Source organism: Perca fluviatilis, chromosome 22, assembly GCF_010015445.1.
Source record: "Perca fluviatilis chromosome 22, GENO_Pfluv_1.0, whole genome shotgun sequence".
NCBI classification, from domain to species: Eukaryota; Metazoa; Chordata; class Actinopteri; order Perciformes; family Percidae; genus Perca; species Perca fluviatilis.
Window position 1 is genome coordinate 27021468 of NC_053133.1, and position 22987 is coordinate 27044454.

General features: G+C 42.2%; 1 protein-coding gene across 5 annotated transcripts in view; it reads right to left on the minus strand.

Annotated features, from left to right (window-relative positions):
* The window catches only part of LOC120552564 (nebulette-like), a 67036-nt gene that overhangs the window by 34143 nt on the left and 9906 nt on the right, over positions 1 to 22987 (minus strand). For all 5 annotated transcript variants that reach the window (XM_039790732.1, XM_039790731.1, XM_039790730.1 and 2 more), the window contains exons 5-14: positions 22634 to 22741; positions 18350 to 18460; positions 16365 to 16475; positions 14742 to 14852; positions 10394 to 10504; positions 7625 to 7735; positions 6038 to 6148; positions 5556 to 5663; positions 3665 to 3775; positions 2277 to 2387 (exon numbers count right to left, since the gene is read on the minus strand). In XM_039790732.1, the coding sequence (XP_039646666.1) occupies positions 2277 to 2387; positions 3665 to 3775; positions 5556 to 5663; positions 6038 to 6148; positions 7625 to 7735; positions 10394 to 10504; positions 14742 to 14852; positions 16365 to 16475; positions 18350 to 18460; positions 22634 to 22741 (1104 nt within the window). The remainder of the gene's footprint in view (positions 1 to 2276; positions 2388 to 3664; positions 3776 to 5555; positions 5664 to 6037; positions 6149 to 7624; positions 7736 to 10393; positions 10505 to 14741; positions 14853 to 16364; positions 16476 to 18349; positions 18461 to 22633; positions 22742 to 22987) is intronic.

Here is a 22987-nt window from a genome sequence, read left to right on the forward strand (position 1 = left end):
TACGATACGATACTATACAATACGATACAATACTATACGGTACGGTACGATACTATACTATACAATACGGTACGATACTATATTATACAATACGATACAATACTGTATGATACGGTACGATACAATACTGTACGATACGATATGATACAATACGATACAATACTGTATGATACGGTACGATACAATACTGTACGATACGATATGATACGATACGATACTATACAATACGATACAATACTATACGGTACGGTACAGTATGGTACGGTACGATACGGTATGATACGGTATGATCCGGTATGATACGGTATTATACTATATGGTACGGTACGATACGATACAGTACAGTACGGTATGGTACGATACAATACTATACAATACGATACGACACTATACAATACGATACGACGATACGATACTATACAATACGGTACGATACAATACTGTACGGTACGATACGGTACGATCCGGTACGGTACTATACTATACGGTATGGTATGGTACGATACGATACTGTACGATATGATACGGTACGATACGGTACGATACGGTACGGTACTATACTATACGGTATGGTATGGTACGATACAATACTGTACGATATGATACGGTATGATACAACTTTTATTGTCAGCCAGGACTGAAATTCTTTTTGCATCCCTGGGTCGCTCATATAAAAAAAGAGAACATAGACATACATAGAGACATACATAAGATGAATAACGCCGAAGGACATACATGACACATTACCACAAATGACATAAACACCCAAGTAAGGAAACAGAGCATACATGTATAACAACAGAGAATGACAAGAACATACACACAGACAAGGTCTTGGAGACTTGTAACCCTGACTAAACATCGCACTGGATTTAACGTAGCTGGTTTACCAAGAGGATAGACTGACGTATGAAAGAGTTTTTAAGTCTGATGCGATTGAAAGAATGAACTCTGAAGCGTCTGTTTGAAGCCAGAAGCTGATATTCTCTGTGCAGCAACATGTGAGGAGTCATTTCAAATATCCCTGACCAGTCTGAGCATACTAATTTATTATTGTGAGCTTCCAGAAAGGAGTGTGATACAGGTAGACAATACATTTTAAATAACGTTTCCTCCTGCTCTAGATCCGTCAGCCAGTGGGTCAGAGGTCAGTGGGATTGTATCAGTGTGTTGCAGACAGTCGGGGGGCGCCGTTGTTTAGGTAGTCTCCGTTTTACGCTCCAGTTAGCGCCACATTGCTCGGTCAACAGACAGGAAACCAGAAAAGCATCGGGGGCCGGTGCCCTAGTTTGTTACCCCGAGCTTTGGTTTCCTGCCCTCCGGGCCGACTGGCGCCGAACAATACACCTCGTGTGTCTGGGACGCCGCGGAAACTAAAACGCTGTTCATCAGACTTCAGTCAGCAGATTGTCTGCTCTCTGTAGTTCAGAGGTGTCAGCTTCAACCTGCCACTGCTGTTTGTCTTGAGTGTGTGTGTGTGTGTGTGTGTGTGTGTGTGTGTGCCTATGTGTGTGTGTGTGTGCCTGTGTATGTGTGTGTGTGTGTGCCTATGTGTGTGTGTGTGCCTGTGTATGTGTGTGTGTGTGCCTATGTGTGTGTGTGTGCACGCAGTAGGTCAGTGTCTGTGTCCTCAGGCGGCGGAGCACAACACAGCTGCTCTCTGTGTTCACGCCTCAGCAGACAAAATGATACTAACACACTGGCACAAAACACACTCCCTCTCGCTCTCTGTGTGTGTGTGTGTGTGTGTGTGTGTGTGTGTGTTAAACAGAGAGTATCTTGGGGATGTCTCTCTTTAAATACCTCGCATTGTGCTCTGTACTCAGAAACCACGGTCTCCCCTCGCCTGCTGCTCCTCTCTAAACTCTCACCTTTGAGTTCCAGGGTGGATTGCAATCCAACCAGTCTGATGATGTCCAATCAGAATTACTCCTAATTAAATATGCATCATAAATACCCTCAAAACGCTGCTCTTTACTTACTGTGATTTTGTGCAAACTGCAGTAATGGCGGCAATCTGCTCGGTGATGTTTGATGTCTGCGGGTGGAGCTACAGCTCTGTAGCTGCTCCGATCACTTTAAATCTCTACTTTTAATATGAACAAATGTAGGATTACACAATTTGATTTGATTTACCCAAAAGCTTCTTACAGCATGAGAGGGCTTACAGTTTTAGAGTAAAAATGAGTCCCTTAGTTTGGTTTTCTTTGCACGGTAAGACACGGTTTGAAGCTAGTCAATAGTTTGCAAACAGCAGTCTTCACACTGTGACTCACATCGCTCTGCGTCTTGGTCAGCTCTTTGGCGAAGACGGTCTCGATGGTTTGGGGCATCTGGGCGTACAGACTGCAGCCGGCCTCCTTCTTACCCTCCTCCCTGTACGCTTTCTGCAACACAACATAACACGTTTTACTGTGCAAAATATTACAAACACCAAACTGTGAGTCACAAACCAACTCTTTTAAAGTGCTCATATTATGCGTATTGGCTTTTCCCCTTTCCTTTATTGTGTTATATATCTTTTTTTGTGCACATTATAGGTTTACAAAGTGAAAAAGCTGCAAAAGTTGCAAAGGTGGTTTTTCCGCTCACAGGTCCTAGGGGGGAAGCGAGACGACCACCACTCAACCCGAAAAAAAGTCATATAACCATTCCAATGACTCCGAAGCTGTTCAGTTAAGGTAAATTAAGCTAATGCAAAGGTTTCTTAAAAAATGAATGATCTCTGTCCACTAGGAACGCTATGGGTTTTCATTTAAAACAGTTTATTTAAAATACTTATACTTATCAAACAGATGGAATTATAAATAAAGGCCTGCCTCTAATAAAAGCCTGCTTCAAATACAAGCCTGGTACCGTCTGCAGTTCAGGTAAATAAAGGCCCCGGCTTTTATTTGAGGAAATACGGTAGTTCCCCCTTTAAAGTAGGGCTGTCCTCGACTAAAGAAATTCTTAGTCGACTAACACTTATACGATTTTGTCGACTAATCGATTAGTTGATTTAATTGACAGAGCTGTGCGCTTTGAGAGGTGGTTAAGACTAGAAAAGCACGATATAAATGTAGTTAATTAACCATCTGTAAAATTGAGTTTCTCCACAATTAATCCTGCAAAAGCACCACTTTAAATCTTGTGTTTACCATAAATGTGCTCAGAAGTTTCTTGGAAATGAGTAATTAAGCACGAATAAGCATAAAAAATGACTTATCAACTAAAGAAATCTTAGTCGACTAAGACCAAAACGACCGATTAGTCGACTAATCGACTAAGAGGTGGCAGCCCTACTTTATAGAAAGGCAAACAACACAGAGTGTTTTTTTCTCCTATCCCAGAATGCATCTGTGGTGTAGCCAGACCTTCCTCCCCAGCGCCGTGGGGATAGAGTTGGCAATGCAAGACAAAAAAACAGGGTAACCCCAGGACTCGCTTTAGATATTTCCCCCAACATCTGACGTTGTGTTAGCCATGCGCATACAGTATGTCACTGAGTAAGCAGAATCCCATGTACACTCACCTAAAGGATTATTAGGAACGCCATACTAATACCGCATTTGACCCCCCCTTTCAAAGAGAAATTTAACAGGTGTTCCTAATAATCCTTCAGGTGAGTGTATGAATCCCATAGGTTTCAACGTGTTCGCAGCGAGTGAGGCCCCCTGTGTACCTCGCTGTGCAGCTGGCTCTGCTCCTTGGCATGTTGAGTGTCTTTGGTCTCAGGCAGCAGAGAGTACAGACAGTTCACCAGCGTCTTCTTCCCCGCCTCCTTGTATTTACTCTGGCAACACAAACAGCAACGCTACCAGATCAGCTACTGCACAGGGACATCAAGTACACCATCACTGGTTACTATTTCACTGTGAGCTTAGTTTCCTTTATTTCTTATAGAATGAATAACCAGTCCCTCCAGAAAAACGTGATTATGCGATCGCATAATTCAGCGCATTTTTTCAAATATTCCGCACTTTCGTCGCATAAATTGCCGATTTCCGCGCAAAATATGCGGGGCTTGCATGATTTCATAATCCACCGCATTTTCGTTGCAAAAAAGTCACATATATCTTAGCAGGAAGTAAAAAATATGCGTTTACTTCACACAAGAGCAGCCATTTTCCCCTGTTGCCATGGGAACGTTATGAAGTGACGTAATTACGTCATCGTAAAGCAGGCTGTTGGAGGTTGAATTTGACATGTTGTACTCTGAGTCTCTTAAGTTGGTATCCAATAAGAAAGCTCTCTTAATATCTGATGTGTAAGTGCTCCTGCTGTCTATATTATTAACGATTTTTGAAAGTCTGTCTCTTTTGTATCTTTTATTTCCCTCTGTTTAGACTATTACTTTTATTTTTACTTTAATATTATATTATTTGTATATATTATTTGTAACTTATTTGTTTACTTATTGCAATGACTGAATATCTGTAAACTATTTTTGGAAATTAAGTTTAAAAAAAAGAAGGGTGTTGGGGGGAATTTTTTTTCTCTTTTTCATCAAACTGCAGTTTTTGCAAGTTCCCGCAATTTCATCGCATAAAATTGCACAAATATCCCTAATATTCCATCACATTTTTTAAGAAAACGTTCCGCATAATCAAGGATTTTTGCCCCCAACAATCACAAAAAAACTCCACAGAATAACACACAGAATTGTATTGAGTTTGTTCAGTAATCAGGTTTATTTAGACCTGTGTAGCCGGGGACGAAGGTTGATGGTTTAATACAGCGCTGCTTCTTTAGGGAATAAATTACAATCACAATTATTTTTAGCCAATATTGAAATTGTCATTATTTAACACAGTTTCTTCATTGACTTATTAAAAGATGTTGCATTTATTGAAGTAAAACAGTTAAATTAACAGTGAAAACACCTTCAACTGGGACATTTCCTTTCATACTTTTCCTTTTTGAATTCCCCGTCAGAACACAAGACAAAATAAAGAGTTTACTTGCAAAAACACATGCGAAAAAATAGTCGTTTTCCTCAGTGACATTGTTTTCATGATCGTTAATGAGCTGAAATCCAAATCGCGATCAAACTATCGCGATCAATTAATTGCAGAGTCCTAGTTTAATAAAACATAAACTTGTTTGCTGATTGGTTTAAAGTTTTCTGTTGCACGACTAAAACTACTTTTGCACGTACACACGTTCCACCAAAACAAGTTCCTTCCAGAGGCTATTTAGCAGAGGCACCGTGGCTCCGTGATTGTGATTGGTTTAAAGAAATGCCGATAAACCAGAGCACGTTTTTCTCCCATCCAGGAACTCTGTGTGGACTAGCCAGACCTTCCTCCGGGCTGGCAATGCGAGACTAGGACTTTATAATCTCAGAGAATGTCGGGAGTTTTTTCTCGTAAATTTGCAACTTTAATCCTGGAAGTTCGGAGCTTCCTCAGACTCTGGTGTTGAACATGAGATGTGTTGAGGCTAAGAACAAATACAGAATAATGAAGAATAATGCCAGTCTTAATGAATTATTGGTTTCATTTACAGGGACAGCTTTTTGTCCCCATTAAACAGATTTCTGTCCCCACGAGATGATGACTAAAAGCTGTTACCTGGCTGTGGGTCTCAGCCATCTCCTTCACAAACTGAGTCTCCAGAGTCTCCGGCAGCAGAGAGAACAACGGGGCGGCCAGATCCTCTCGCTCCTTCTGGTACTTCGTCTACGAGATCGATACAAAAACACGTGTACTAGATATCAATATTAACTTGATTGTAACACAAGTTGGGACATTTACATCTTGGGCACCTAACCTGTAAAAATCAACACATACAACATGATACAAATACAAGACAACAAACAGAATATGAGCCTAATGGTGTGTAAAACAATACTAAAAAAGAACTGTTGTCTTCATTTCCACGCAAGAATATCTCAACGTCAGGCTCTTTCGATATGAACTGCGCCTCGCTTGACGTCAGAGCAAGTCGGGATCAAGTCGGAAACAAATTTAACGGGCGCCGATCGCCGCTGATGGACCGTGCGCAGACCAGGCTCATCTGGAACGAGCCTATTGACACGCTGACACGGACTCACCTGGCTCTGAAGTTCAGAGATGTGCTTAACAAACTCCGTCTCTTTGGTCTCCGCCATTTGGTGGAAAACACTGCAGCTGATCTCCTGTCTGCCTTTCTGCTTGTATTTATTCTGCAACACACAAACACATATATACTTAGGAGGAGCTCTTATACCGTATGTATATGGTCAGAAGATGGCTGTGTGTCATGTGACGTTGTTATTTGTACACGCTGTGACTCTACAAATCACAACATGTAAATAGGAACATGTTGGCGTTATTTTGTCACTTATTGGGAGCAATAGGCTAGATGGAGCTGGTTACCTCCAGGATCTGTGCTAAGCTAGGCTAGATGGAGACGGTTACCTCCAGGATCTGTGCTAAGCTAGGCTAGATGGAGCCGGTTACCTCCAGGATCTGTGCTAAGCTAGGCTAGATGGAGCCGGTTACCCCCAGGATCTGTGCTAAGCTAGGCTGGATGGAGCCGGTTACCTCCAGGGTCTGTGCTAAGCTAGGCTAGATGGAGCCGGTTACCCCAGGATCTGTGCTAAGCTAGGCTAGATGGAGCCGGTTACCTCCAGGATCTGTGCTAAGCTAGGCTAGATGGAGCCGGTTACCTCCAGGATCTGTGCTAAGCTAGGCTAGATGGAGCCGGTTACCTCCAGGATCTGTGCTAAGCTAGGCTAGATGGAGCCGGTTACCTCCAGGATCTGTGCTAAACTAGGCTAGATGGAGCCGGTTACCTCCAGGATCTGTGCTAAGCTAGGCTAGATGGAGCCGGTTACCTCCAGGATCTGTGCTAAGCTAGGCTAGATGGAGCCGGTTACCTCCAGGATCTGTGCGAAGCTAGGGTAGATGGGCCGGTTACCTCCAGGATCTGTGCTAAGCTAGGCTAGATGGAGCCGGTTACCTCCAGGATCTGTGCTAAGCTAGGCTAGATGGAGCCGGTTAACTTCAGGATCTGTGCTAAGCTAGGCTAGATGGAGCCGGTTAACTTCAGGATCTGTGCTAAGCTAGGCTAGATGGAGCCGGTTACCTCCAGGATCTGTGCTAAGCTAGGCTAGATGGAGCCGGTTACCTCCAGGATCTGTGCTAAGCTAGGCTGGATGGAGCCGGTTACCTCCAGGATCTGTGCTAAGCTAGGCTAGATGGAGCCGGTTACCTCCAGGATCTGTGCTAAGCTAGGCTAGATGGAGCCGGTTACCTCCAGGGTCTGTGCTAAGGTAGGCTAGATGGAGCCGGTTACCTCCAGGATCTGTGCTAAGCTAGGCTAGATGGAGCCGGTTACCTCCAGGATCTGTGCTAAGCTAGGCTAGATGTAGCCGGTTACCTCCAGGATCTGTGCTAAGCTAGGCTAGTGCTGGGGGTGTCTGACAGAGTTAGGACACACATGGAGGTGAGAAGGGTATGTTTGGACTTATCGAACTCTGGGGGATACGGGGAATAAGCTGAAGTCTCAATAAGTCGGCGTGTTCCTGTAAGTGACTATAAATAATTAACTTTAAACTTGAGTCCCCCTCCTCCAGAGACACTTTGTCAGGATTAAATTTCCTCTCCGGCATGCAGAACATGACCTCCAGCTGTGATCCCGCCCCCCCGCCACCCACCTCACTCTGAAGCTCCATGGCGGCTTTGGCGACCTTCATCTCTTCGGTCTCCGGCAGCGCCGAGTACAGGCTGCTGCTCCGCTCTTTCTGACCTCCTTCCTTGTACTTCAGCTGGAGAGGACACACAAAGAGACGGAGAGATCACGTGTCATACATTCACTTAAACATGAAAAAAGCCACTGGTATGAATGAATGAATGAAAGAAAGAAAGTCCATTTCAGTCAATATGAAATGAATAAATAAATATCAGGGCTGTCAAAAGGAATGCGATAGTAACGGGTTAAGGCCAATTCCTTTGAACTCCACTTGTAAATAGTAAGCAGTAAGCCTCCCCAGTCACTACACGCACATACTGTATCGTTATTTAATAATAATAATTTATACTTTATTAATCCTGCAAGGGAAATTACAATGTGTTCACTGTGTTGTTAAAATACACATTACACACACATGCTCAGTACCTATATATGCACTAAGGCAGTGGTTCTCAAACTTTTTTCAATAATGTACCCCATTTGAATTGTGACTTTAAGCCAAGTACCCCCCTGACCAGCGATAGATTTACTACACAACAGCCATGTCACTGAAAAAATCATTAAATGCTGATGAAAAAAGGCCAAAAAAACGTAAAAAAGAAAAACGCTTGGAAAAAGTCGGTAGAAAGAAGGAAGTAAGGCAAGAATAGGTGGAAAATAGTAATAAAAACTTCGAAAGAAAGTGAAAAAAACCTTGAAAAAGGCTTTTTTGGACAAAAACTTCGACAAACTTGGAGAAAAAAATTAGACAGTAAAAAAAGGAAGGAAGGAAGGAAGGAAGGAAGGAAGGAAGGCAAGAACAGGTCGAAATTAGTGACTTTTACAACTTTTAAAAAGCGCTCACGTACCCGTCAGTACCCGATCCGTGCCGCCTGCACGATCCGTTCTGCGCATGCAAGATGTTCATGCATGCGCAGATGATAATACTGTTTTACGACCTGCCCGATCTGTTCCACGCTAGCTTCCACTGGGAAGCTAACGTTAGTTTAGCTAACAGCTAATTCGGCCATGATTCAGTCTAAAATAACGCATGCGCAGAACGGATCGTGCAGGCAGAACGGACAGCTAGATTCAGTCTAAAATTAAAATAACGTTAAGTCAAACTTAATGGGAGAAGCAGGCTACAGCTAAATTAAGACTTTACATTAATAACAATAAAGACAAATAGTGAGTGATTGTATTTTAAATGAGCACAAGTAAAGTAGAACTGACGTAACAGCTGTTATATATGTTAACGTTTATTTTCAAGTTTTATTTTGAGGGTCTTTTAAAGTTTACATGCTGTCTCAGCTAGCGGTTAGCCGAATTAGCTGTTAGCTAAACTAACGTTAGCTTGCCTGTGGAGGCTAACGGCAGACCGCTACAATCACCTAGCGGTCAGCCGAATTAGCCGTTAGCTAAACTAACGTTAGCTTCCCGGTGGAGGCTAGCGTGGAACAGATCGGGTAGTGTCGTAAATCCTCGTACAACAGAACGGATCGGGTACTGACAGTACCCCCTGCAGTCCTCCAAAGTACCCCTTAGGGTACACGTCCCCCCATTTGAGAAACACTGCACTAAGGGAGAGATGTCAGAGTGTGTGTGGGGCGGGGGGCTGCAGTTGTCGATGGGTTGGGGGTTCGGTGCCTTGCTCAAGAGCACCTTGGCAGTGCCCAGGAGGTGAACTGGCACCTCTCCAGCTACCAGTCCACCACCATACATACATATGGTCCGTATGGGGACTTGAACCAGCGGCCCTACCGGTTCCCAACCCAACTACAGGTTGATTGAGCTACTGCCACCCCAAATGTATTCTGAATGACCATAGTCATAGCCTGTACATACCTGTAGTAATAATCACTCATATAGACATATCTGTACATACTTACATATCATTGCACCTTGCACTCTGTATATACTGTAGCTAACAGTATGCTATTTATTCATGCTGTAGCACATTTTATTTAATTTGTTATTTAAGCACTTCTGGTTAGACAAGTACATTTCGTAGCTCTGTACTTGTGACATGTGCAATGACAGTAATGAATCTAATGTAAACTTGCACTAACCTTCATCCTGGACTGTACATCGGCCCATTGCATGTACTTTTTTGCACCCAACCCATTCAGCCTTTTTTCTTATGCAACAGTTACTTTGTATGTACATATTTGTCTATTTCTGTATTTATCAGAGCTGTTTCTTCCTATAGGAGGACTATGCGGATGCATAGGCCCCCCCCCCCCCAAAAGCTGCTAGTTCAGCCCGTTCAGCCTCGATATATTTAGGGAGAAATAAAATGACCTGTCTTTATCTGCAGCCACTAGCAAGTAGCCTTCTTTGTTCTAAAAAAATTGAAAAACTTGTTTGAGGAAAATCTTTTATATGTTGCATTTATTGACGTAGAGGAGCCTCATTGTTGTCTTTTTTATCATCATTTTCCGTAGGTTGAAATTGGGGCCTCCAAACCGCATCTTGCACAGAGCCCGCCAAAAGCTAGAAATGGCCCAGGTATTTATTGTTTATTTTATGTTAATGATTAATATGTTTGTTAGTTAGTTTGTTTATGTATGCACCTTTCCTCAAGGCAAATTCCACATAAGTGTAACTTCTTGTGGCAATCCAACCTTTTCTGATTCTGATTCTTAACAGATTTATACGACAGTAGAAAAATAAGTATTCCACAGTGCCACTTTACGCACTATTTGCCTAAACCGTGTATTTGCTAACACGTGTTAATGTGAGCGTGTGGGTGTACCTGACTCTGCAGCTCGGTCGCCTCTTTAGCGTGTAGCGTCTCCAGAGTTTCAGGAAGCTGGTGGTACAGACAGCTGCTCGCATCCTTCCTGCTCGCCTCCTTGTACCTGGCCTGAAGGAGACATCAGCTGTTACTATCCAACTATTCTAGGGAGGTCCCGGGACACATGTACTGCATGTACTGAGAAAAGTGACAACATTTTTTGAAAAATTGTAGAAAAAAATATGGAGCCAGGACAGTGACAGTAACCTGTAGTATTGAAAATAAAAATTGGCATTGAAACAACAAATATTGGAACTGAAAGATTTTGAACTGAAATATAAAACACAAACATCAAAAAGTAATAATCTCACAATGCTATTATTTTATTTCACTTTGACATATTTTTGCATTATGATAGTTTTTCAATGCCAATCTACATTTTTTCTTGATGTCTGACTTTTTTCAGTGACAGTTTTTTTTTTTACGCTGTCAGGATTTTTACAATGTCACTGGTTTTCAGTTTCAACTTTCTGTCACTGTTTTGGCGTAGGGAGGAGGGGCCTGAGGGGAGGGACAAAGGGGCGTGGTGTACAGGTAATTTGCATAGGCTACTGGGAGAGACCGCAGCTCCACAGGCATCCTCACAGATTACCCATATCTGCAATGGCTTCCACAAGTTCACCTGGAACCTCCAAATCTCAAGTAAGTCTGTTTATTTCTGCCATTTCTTTTCACGTAGAAGCAGGCTGGTTTAGTGTTAACTTTAAATGTAGGCCTAAGCTGTGGCAGAGGTTAGAACTGTTCTCTTAATACATCCATGCTTAGCACACGTCAGCTAACTTGTGGCTAATTGTAGCTAAGTCTCCCGTTGAACAAGCGCTAACGCTAGCTAATACCAGTAATTCCTGTCTTTAGGAGTCCTAAGGCCAGTGTTACTGCTGGTGCACGAGGCTTGACTCGCTTGCATCTCTCAGCTCCGTCATGGATGTCTTAAGAGAACGAGCTCCGCTCTCTCTACCTGCCGCCTGGCACGGAACGCCCCTCCCCCATAACTATCCTCCAATCACAAGTATAGCTGCTGACTGACAGGTTTCTAGGCAAATCACACAGGCAGAACGCGTTTACTGACATCTCCAACTGGGAAAACAGTTACTGAAAAACTGCCTTAGCTGAACATAAGTTAACATTATCATGTAAACAGTCCAGTACAATATTTTATAACTGTTAAACTGATATTATCGGTTAAAGGTTTACTTGGACATACATGTTTAAACTTGCCTGTAAACAAAAACTAGTATGTCTGTGGTATTTCTGGCTCAAAGGCATAACCTTTACATTTCTCATCTGATTTCACTAAGTTGTGTATAATTACAGGCACCTTCGACTGGGAGGCAGCTTACGGAGAGACTGCTGAGAAGGCTTCAGGAAGTTCTGCAACGGCGCCTGTGGATTTTGACTATTTACACTTACACTGTTTTTAGTCATGAAATGGGACTTGTACCCCTTGCATAGGCCAGTATACATTAACCCTCATATGCATTATCATTGCATTTACTGTAATTTGTTAAGAAATATAGAGTCAAATTCTTACTTGAATATATTTATTTGTTATTCACTGAAAAGGTACAGATTTAACTGTTTTGCTGGAGCCCATACTGTAAATGCATGTCATTTCAAAATTGTTAAGGTTAAAAATCAGTACTACATATAAAGTAGTAGTGGTATTTGTCATTTTAAAATAACAAACAAAATGTTTTTCCTGTGTTGTCCTGCCATGTTTATGTGTAAAGAATCACATAGTTCTGCCACAGTCTGCGGCCTCAGAGGGCACTGGATGGGTGGTTAAAAGTACTCCACTGGCAGACTCTTCTGTCACGGTCCCCCTCCAAGAAAAGATCTTGTATATCCTGTAATTGACAAGTAATGTTAAAAGACTGCAGTTGCTTTTAGAATACTTCACAAAACAATTACACTTTTTTTGTAAATAAAATGCACACTTTAGGTGTGCATTTAATTTGTTATGCACATATGGCCATAATAAGCATCCAAAACAAAATTGAAAAAAAGGTTTAATTGAACATTTTGAAGCTGCACAGGGTCCTGGACAAGTCTGGTAGTGTCAAGGTCCCTCTGGGGCGTGGTACAAACAGACTGTTATACAGTCTATCGGTACAAATATATAGTGGGTACAAAATAAATGCAGACTGTTGGAGGGATTTAGCAGGCGCCCTCTTAAAGACTGACACATCAGTGCACTATTAATATCACTTTAAACCCCCAAGTGGGCTAGCTGATGTGGTATTAGCTAGCGTTAGCGCTTGTTCAACGGGAGACTTAGCTACAATTAGCCACAAGTTAGCTGACGTGTGCTAAGCATGGATGTATTAAGAGAACAGTTCTAACCTCTGCCACAGCTTAGGCCTACATTTAAAGTTAACACTAAACCAGCCTGCTTCACTTGAAAAGAAATGGCAGAAATAAACAGACTTACTTGAGATTTGAAGGTTCCAGGTGAACTTGTGGAAGCCATTGCAGATATGGGTAATCTGTGAGGATGCCTGTGGAGCTGCGGTCTCTCCCAGTAGCCTATGCAAATTACCTGTACACCACGCCCCTTTGTCCCTCCCCTCAGGCCCCTCCTCCTACGCCAAAACAGTGACAGAAAGTTGAAACAAAAAAACAGAGACATAGTAAAACCTACAGCGTGATAAAAAAAAAAACTACAAAAAGTCAGACATCAAGAAAAAATGTAGATTGGCATTGAAAAACCTATCATAATGCAAAAATATGTCAAAGTGAAATAAAATAATAGCATTGTGAGATTATTACTTTTTGATGTTTGTGTTTTATATTTCAGTTCAAAATTTTTCAGTTCCAATATTTGTTGTTTCAATGCCAATTTTTATTTTCAATACCACAGGTTACTGTCACTGTCCTGGCTCCATAAAAAAAGAGACAAAAAAACGTTGAAAAAAAACCTCAAAAAAATTGCCAAAAACTCCAAAGGAAGCTACAAAAATGTCAAAAAAAATTCCATAAAAAAAACTTGAAAAAAGAAACAAAAACCTAAAAAAAAAAAGCTTCAGAAACAGCCCAGAATGGTTTACTGTACTATACGGTAATTCCTTTACTGTGCGACAGTAAGTCACTTGGTTATGACCCAATCGTTAGCCTGTTGTTATAAAAGCGTCTGCTACGGAGCCATAACGTGAGCTACAAGGTAATGGAGCCTTTTATACATTGTCGTTTTTCTTTAGAAATAAACAACGGACAAATGTAAAGTTATTCGCTGTCAAAGTGACGTCAAAATGAATGGGAGTCAATGGGATGCTAACAGGAGGTGATGGCTTGTTAGCCTCAGAATCTCCCCATAGGAGGTACGCTTTCCAGATTCTTGTTTACCCCCTTGGCCAGACCAGTAAACCGCTCCAGAAAGATCAGAAACTTCTACTACGACAGCGATCTAAGACCATTGTAGGAAAAATAATAAGGTTACCGACCCGGGAGGAGGGGTAACAGTCCAGTAAACCGCTGTAAAACTCAGAATTTCTAAGCTTAACGTTCGCAATTTACGGTAAAAGAACTCGTAATTCTCTGAGATTTAAGTGGTAAATTTGGAATAGGATTAATTATTTCTTTAGCCTAGAAATCTAGACGCACCCTCAGTCAGTCTAGTAACTCTCTGTTGGCTTGCAAGCTGGACAAACCAAACTCTACTCAGGCCAATCACATCGTGTATAGAGTCGGTGGGCGGAGCTTATGGCTGCTGGTGAACAGCGGTCTTCTGGAAGACTTGGAGTTCAGCTTTTCTTTGAGAAAAGAACAAAGAACGGCACTGAAGTCATTCTTAAAAAAGGAAGATGTGTTCGGAGTTTAAAGTTGAATCTATCGACCAGCGTTGCTCTGATTGGTTGGAGTGCTATCCTATTGCGTGCAGAGGGAATTTGAAAGACAACCGTTGATCCCGCCCCTCAGATTGAGCCCTGGCCAATGGGGAGTTCCCAGACCTCAACATCTGGATGTGGGGCTGGCTCGTCAGGCTATTACTTCACCTGCAATTTCCACACTTTGCAAAGTCATCCAGTGGGCCTGATTGGACACTTTGGCGGGCCAGTTCTGGCCCACCGGCCGTATGTTTGACACCCCTGCTGCACAGTTTTGAAAACACCAAATAGTATTATATTTTTTTTTTTTGAAAAATCCCAACGTTTTTATGTCTGCTCCGTTCTATTGTTTTGTGAAGCACTTTGTAGCGTGGAGTTTGAAAAGTGCTCTATGAATAAAATGAATATTATTATAATTATTATTATTTCAGGTGTTTCCGTGGCTCACAGCAGGAATCCAGTGAAATGACGGAGAAACTTACCTCGCTCTGCAGCTCGGAGACGCTTTTAGCGAGCGCGGTCTCTGCGGTTTCTGGAAGCTGAGAGTAGAAGCTGTGCGAGCGGCTCCGGATCCCGTCCTCTTTGTATTTACTCTGGACGAAGAGAGGCACAGAGAGGACATCACAGTCAGTCAGGGACAATACCACATCACCAGGAATATATGTCCTCATGTGTGCCTGGTAGGGCCGGGACCATAGGCTTTAGTCACGATTCCATTCGTTCCCGATACATGGGCGCCGATCGGATTTGTATCGCAATTTTCACTGATTGTGATTCGATAGTATTTAGTTTTGCAATTTTCTTTTCCTTCTTTAATAACAAAAATGGAATAATACACTTCTAGAGACAATATATCATGAGACATTTGTTAAAATTAGGGATCGACTGATTCCGCTTTTTCAAGGCCGATGCCGATTATTAGAAGCTAATGAAACTAATAACCTAAAATTGACAGTGAAAATAAAAATCTTTAACCCTTGCGTTGTCTTCCTGTCGACCATGAACTTGTGTTCCTAGCGGGTCAAAATTGAAAATGAATTGGTTGGCGCTTTTCCCGACATTTTTGTCACTTTTTTTTTCGATGCTTTTGGGCGCTTTTTTAAACGTTTTTGTCACTTTTTTCAACACTTTTTTAAATTTTTTTATTTATGGTCAATAAACCTAACATACACATGACATTATACCAAATTTGGCAATATGGGCGCACATTAAGTCAGACTCAGTGGTGAGTGAAACCAAAGCAGAGGGACAGACGCTTTTAATTTATTAACTTTATCAGTTATTAGGCAAATAAAACGCTGATACAGATAATCTACAAACTGCCAAAAAAACGGGCCGATAATCGGCCTGTCCCTACTGGAAGCTGATTGTTTTCTAAAAATAAATGAACATCACATGTCAGTCAGTCAGTCTGACATTGATTTACTTAGTAAAGAAGCACATAAACATGGATTTTCTGCATTTTCTGCTTTCGCTCCGTTTTGCTGTGAAGGCAAAACAATGGTCCATCGCTTTGTCTGAAGTTACATACATTTCAATAGAATAAGTTATGTAAAGGTGTCAGTTTTTGTAGAGTCAAATTTCCACATTAGCAGCAACGTATTGCAGGTGTTTAAAGGACTACGCCACCGTTTGTTGAAATAGTTCTTATCACGGTCTCCCCTGGCTGTAGATAGGAGGGCCAACACATTTTTTTGGCTCAGTGCAAGTAATGAGGTTGTTTTTTTTGTCTTTTGTTGGCTCACTTTTACTCACAACATGCTAACCGGCAACATTGGATTCCATTCACTACGCTAAGCTAACTAGCGGTGGCGCTGCAGGTGTTGCACCGGACTAACTAACAATGCATGCACAAAAAATGCATTGGCCCACCTATCTACAGCTAGAGGAGACCGTGATGAGCCCTATTTCAACAAACTGTGGTGTATCCCTTTAAGTTACCATGGTAATGCATAGAGGAAGTGATATCTGCATTGGTGACGTTGCAGGGTGTTCCGAATGGAGGACCTTTTCCCGAACAGAGTGCAGGGTAGTAGGGAGAACTACTTATGTACACTGTGGATGGGATCGCAGCCCTAGTGTGTGTTCATGTTTGTGTTCTTCACCTCGCTGTGCAGGTCGGACATCTTGGCGGCGAGCTGCGTCTCGGCCGTCTGCGGCAGCTGAGCGTACAGACTGGACGACATTGACTTCTTCCCGCTCTGCTTGTACTTGTTCTGAAGGGGGGACAGAAGCCGGTGGAACAATGCAATCTTCCAAAATGGTTTCAACAGACTAATTAGAAGCCAGAAGATGGACAAAAAGAAAGAACGAATGAATGAATGAAAGAAAGAATGAATGAGCTACTCCCTAATAAATGGGCCCTGAACCTCAAAGCACCATATTCAGTTAGTGGAGGAGAGCAGAGAGAAAGAGAGCATGGTATTCCCATGATTACAGACTGCTGTTTGTCTGCTGAATATTTGAGCTCTATTACATAAACACTTGAGTTCCTCAGTGAGATAATAATGCTGCTGCTGCTGCTGCTGCTGCTGCGCCGGCTACAAACAGAATCAGAAATACACACGGCGTCTTCAAAGCGCAACATTATTCATTCATTCATTCGTTCTTTAAAGGTCCCATGGCATGAAAATTTCACTTTGAGGTTTTTTAACAGCCTGCCTATGGCCCCCCAGTGGCTAGAAATGGTGATAGGTGTAAACCGAGCCCTGGGTATCCTGCTCTGACTTTGAGAAAATGAAAGCTCAGATGGACCAATCAGGAATCTTCTCCTTATGATGTCATAAGGAGCAAGGTTACCTCCCCTTTCTCTGCTTCGCCCGCCCAGAGAATTTGGCCCCCCCATGAGAGAGAGAGAGAGAGAGACATCATGGCTTTCAAACGAGCAAACTGGCAGTTGGTCAAGGCCACACCCCCACCCTCCACCTTGCCCCCCCCCCTCTCTCCTCCTCAATAGCTACAGACACAGAAATGGTACATCCTAAGGAAAGCTCATTGTGGGACTGGCTCTAGTGGCTGTAATTCTGCACCAAGGCTGAATTTCGGGAGAGAGACTTCAGATACAGTATTAGGGGACCACTAAGATCTATATAAAAGAGACTTTAGATACAGTATTAGGGGACCACTAAGGTCTATATAAAAGAGACTTTAGATCCAGTATTAGGGGACCACTAAGGCCTATACAAAAGAGACTTCAGATACAGTATTAGGGAACCACTAAGGTCTATATAAAAGAGACTTCAGATACAGTATTAGGGAACCACTAAGGTCTATATAAAAGAGACTTCAGATACAGTATTAGGGGACCACTAAGGCCTATATAAAAGAGACTTCAGATACAGTATTAGGGGACCACTAAGGTCTATATAAAAGAGACTTTAGATCCAGTATTAGGGGACCACTAAGGCCTATACAAAAGAGACTTCAGATACAGTATTAGGGAACCACTAAGGTCTATATAAAAGAGACTTCAGATACAGTATTAGGGAACCACTAAGGTCTATATAAAAGAGACTTCAGATACAGTATTAGGGGACCACTAAGGCCTATATAAAAGAGACTTCAGATACAGTATTAGGGGACCACTAAGGCCTATATAAAAGAGACTTCAGATACAGTATTAGGGAACCACTAAGGTCTATATAAAAGAGACTTCAGATACAGTATTAGGGGACCACTAAGGCCTATATAAAAGAGACTTCAGATACAGTATTAGGGAACCACTAAGGTCTATATAAAAGAGACTTCAGATACAGTATTAGGGGACCACTAAGGTCTATATAAAAGAGACTTCAGATACAGTATTAGGGGACCACTAAGGTCTATATAAAGAGACTTCAGGTACAGTATTAGGGGACCACTAAGGTCTATATAAAAGAGACTTCAGATACAGTATTAGGGGACCACTAAGGTCTATATAAAAGCATCCAAAGAGCACCATGTCATGGGACCTTTAAAGAAAGTTGGAGCTTCTCTCTGCCTGAGAAAAGGCAACAACAAAACAGTGAGTGTGCAGTCAGCGTGTCTTTACATGAAACAGCGCGAGGACAGCGGAGCGCTGACTGAGCGTGTGAATAACAGATGTGAGTACCTCGCTCTGCAGCTCCGTGACCTCTTTAACTCGCTGCGTCTCCAGAGTCTCAGGCAGCCGGTGGTACAGAGCGCTGCTGGCTTCCTTCTTCCCTGCCTCCTTGTACTTGACCTGCACAACAAAACACCACGTTAGGGGAGACGACGACAGAGATGACCACACGACGTAGGGCTGGGCGATACGGAGAAAATCAGATATCACGATATTCCTGACCAAATACCTAGATATCGATATTGCAGCGATATTCTAAGGTTGATAACTGGCGCTTTAACAAAATATCTTCACACTTAGATTTTAGATAAATAATCATCAGTAATGTGTACATAATGTGTAAGTGGGGAAAAGGTAAATAATAGAACAGCTAGAACAGGCTGGTAAGTTCAGAAAAGTACATCACTAAAACCAGGAAAAGACACGATATTACGATATCCGAAATCTAAGACGATATCTAGTTTCATATCACGATATCGATATAATATCGATATATTGCCCAGCTCTAACCACACGTCTGCAGTAAATGTGTTTATGGTACATGTCCGTCTTATTTATTGTTGTGGCTGACGTTGCTGGATCGGTTGGCAGCTGAGTGTCTGGAATGAGGATCAGCATCTCGAAATCTGAGGCCGTGGCTCTCGGCAGGACACCGATCGAGTGCCTACTCTGGGGAGGGAACGAGTCCTTAACCCATGAGAAGGAGACCCTTGTGGTCTTGTTCGCGAGTGAGGGGACAATGGTGCGGGAGATTAGCAGGTGGTATTATTGGTTGTAAGAAAAGAAAGCCGAGTCAGAAGGCAAAGCTCTCGATCTACCGGTCAATTTTGGTTTCTACCCTCATCTTTAAGTCATGAAGGCTGGGTCATTCCTCAGGAGGGTGGCTATGGAGCTAGAACAGTGACAGTAACCTGTGGTATTGAAAATAAAAATTGGCATTGAAACAACAAATATTGGCACTGAAAAATGCTGAACTTAAATATAAAACACAAACATCAGAAAGTAATAATCTCACAATGCTATTATTTTATTTCACTTTGACATTTGTTTGCATTATGATTACCTTATTATATAAGGTTTTTCAATGTCAATCTACATTTTTTTCTTGATGTCTGTGTTTTTTTTTTTAAATTTTCAATACCACAGGTTACTGTCACTGTTCTAGCTCCATAGGTGGCTGGCGTCTAGGGTTGGGTACCGAAACCCAGTTCCACTATGGAACCGGTTCCTACGCAACCGGTAGGAATCGGACCGGAGTAGAACGCAAAACGTTAAAAACCACTTAACAGTGGCTGGGTTGGCTCGGTGGGTAGAGCAGGCGCACCTATACTGAGAGGTTTATGCCTCGACGCAGAGGCCCAAGGTTAGAATACGACCTGTGACGATTTCCTGCATGTCTTCTCCCCTTTCTCACTTTGCTGTCCTGTCAAATAAAGGTGGAAAAGCCCCAAAAAATAATAAAGAAATCTGACAGCCCCGCTGGCGGGTCTGGCCGACATACTGTCCTTGTGAAAATGTGGTGTCATATGAAATTAGCCGATCTAAAGAATCCACTGGTGCCAACCGTAACATGCTAGCTTGTCGGAAAGGGTTCTAAATAACGCTTCAAAGTTAGGCTACATTTGGGGCGAGGCAAAAAAACTGACATTTTCTAAGGGGCCTGTTGACCTCTCACCTCAAGTTATTTGACTGGAAATGGGTTCTATGGGTACCTCAACTCGACACACTGCTGCATTGAGCATTGAGCTGCATCTCAAATTTAGGTTCCCAGCTTTCAGATGATGTACACCACTTCTATGTAGCATCTACTGTTGACTGTTTATCTGCCCCTGAACATGCCATGTGCCCTACACGAAGGATTTCTATCGTCGCTGTTTTTGTCTGCAGATTCACATAGAAAGCGAAACCTAGGAGCTGATCAACTGGACATAGGGTTGGGTACCGAAACCCGGTTCCACTATGGAACCGGTTCCTACTCAACAGGTAGGAATCGGACCGGATTAGAACGCTAATTTCGGTTTAATGTGTCGACTGAAATATTTTCCCTCTGTCGCTCCGAAACGGCCGTAAAAATATCCCCCTTTGTCTGTAGTCTACCGTTAGCTAGCTACCGTAAATGTAAGCTACTTTTAAAATGCCATATTTTCCCCTCTGGTCTCACCAAAACGGACGTAAAATACTATACTTATTATATATTTAAGTACTTTAACCCCTTGACACCTGAATTTATTCACAATTATATAAGAACTTTATTATGTGTGCTCCTGGCTCCAAGCTGATGCTAAATTAAGTTGAGATTGTTAATTTGTCTATAGCATATAGAATAGATAAAAATGTAGGTATGATGCAAATTAGCGACAACAGGCATTTATGGTAAAATTCTTTACAAAATGGTAAAATTAATAAAACACATTTTCAAGTAATTGACAAATAAATGAATCTTGACAACAGCAAGAAAGAAAACTCTCTCCTACTCCCGAACATTGACAGTAGTCTTTTTAGGGTTAGGGTTAATTTCGCTTCCGTGAACTGGATGTATCTCCCACTCCGACCGGTCCTACGAGAAACCAGTGCATGCAAAAGGTTCCTAGGTATGTATCGCATGTAAACAAACTGGCATTGGGGGGAATACACACGCTATCTCGCCTGCAGTCGGAATGGAAGGGGTTTGATGCAAATTAGCGACAGTCGGCGTTAAGGGGTTAAAACGTTAAGATATTGTTAAATAAAAAAATAAAAAAACTCTATAAAAGAGCCTTTCTTTGATGTCATTTTTCAGTTTTAAAAGTACCGGTCTGGAATCGTAAAAAATCCAAACGGTACCCTAACCCTACCTGGGCAGATCAAGCGAAAGGGAGGCATTTCTCATGTTTGTTCAGACAACAGAGCGGATCAGAAGAGAATAAAAACACTGGGGGTGTTAGAGCAGCAGGAGAGGCGCAGGCGGAGCGAGACAGAGAGGCAGCCATGTGTCCCTGATAACAAGACCAGAATAGACAGCAGGGCTCAGTTTATCTCAACGTGTCAACACGTCGGAGTGTCTGAGACGGAGCACACGCGCACGTTCCCTTTTGGTCTCTCAGGACATTGCTGTGACGTGCACACGTTTCCCTGGAGACTCACCTTCGAAAGGTGTTAATCGACATTTTCTTATGGTCAACACATCTCACTCAAAGAGACCAACAACCCAGTCTGACTTCCTGTCTGTGTCTCTCAGCTCAGAGCCCATTGGTTCCTTCTGAAGATGTCCATCTTTAAAAACACAAATATATTTATCCCTTGTGTTGTCATTTGTTCAGTTTATTTACTGTTTGTTTGTTTTTTCGGGGTCCCAGAGACGCGTGCTGCGATCGAAAGCGTTTGGACAGGCTAATTAATACAAAATGTAAATAAACTAACCAAGTCCCCATGACACAAAGGACAATACAAGGGATGTAGTGTCCTGAAGCTAAAAAAACTTCAGAGATTAAAGTCATAAATTTACATGAGAAAAAAATGGACTGTTCTCTGAGATGATAAAAGTCACCTCAGAAAGTATTTGACATTAAAGTCACACATTTTAGGCGAAAAAAACCTCTGAAAAAGTGTTTTTTTTTGTCCAGGAACCACATTGCGTCACTTTAAAAGTTTTGGATTATTTTGGGAACAAAATAATTATTTGCAATAATCAAATTTAGCGATAAAGGAAATCATTGGCATTTTTAGCCCAGAATCACCGAGCATCTGAGCTGTGAAGAGACGCTGCTGTGGGCATATTCAGAAGAAAACAACATGATTTTGGAGGAGGGGACAGCTTTTGTGCATCGGGAACGAAATTTAGGTCTTTATAATCTCAGAGTTTTTCTTGTAAATTTGAAAAACTTTAATTCTTCCTCAGACTCTGTTGTTGAACATGAGATGTGTTCGACGCTAAGAACAAATACAGAATAATGCAGAATATTGCCAGTCAATTTACAGGGACAGCTTTTTGTCCCCATTAAACAGATTTCTGTCCCCACAAGATGATGACAAACAGCTGTTACCTGGCTGTGGGTCTCCGAGATGTCTGTCTTCGCACTTTAAACATCCGACTTGATTAGCAACTTATTATATATACAGTATATATATATATATACCATATACTGATCATACTACTGTTTTTCTATGTTTTCACTGCTTCACAAAGCTCTAAAAAGAAACAGCGCCTAGTCTTCATCCTGCTGTCATCCTACTTCATCCTTCAAAGCGAAGAAGCGACATCAGGTCCTGTTCTATTTGATCCAAGCTTTGAAATAGTCCACTAACAGCTGTTACCTGGCTGTGGGTCTCGGCCATCTCCTTCACAAACTGAGTCTCCAGAGTCTCCGGCAGCAGAGAGAACAACGGGGCGGCCAGATCCTCTCGCTCCTTCTGGTACTTCGCCTTGAAAGAAAATGTATTAACATCATTAAATCTCCCACGTGGTCCTTCTGGTACCGCTTTGTGTGTGTGTGTGTATACTTGTGTCTGTGTTTGTGTGTCTGTCTGTCTGTGTGTGTGTGTGTACTTGTGTCTGTGAGTCTGTCTGTGTGTGTGTGTGTGTGTGTCCGTCTATGTGTGTGTGTACTTGTGTCTGTGTGTCTCTGTTTGTCTGTCTGTCTGTCTATCTGTGTATGTGTGTGTGTGTCT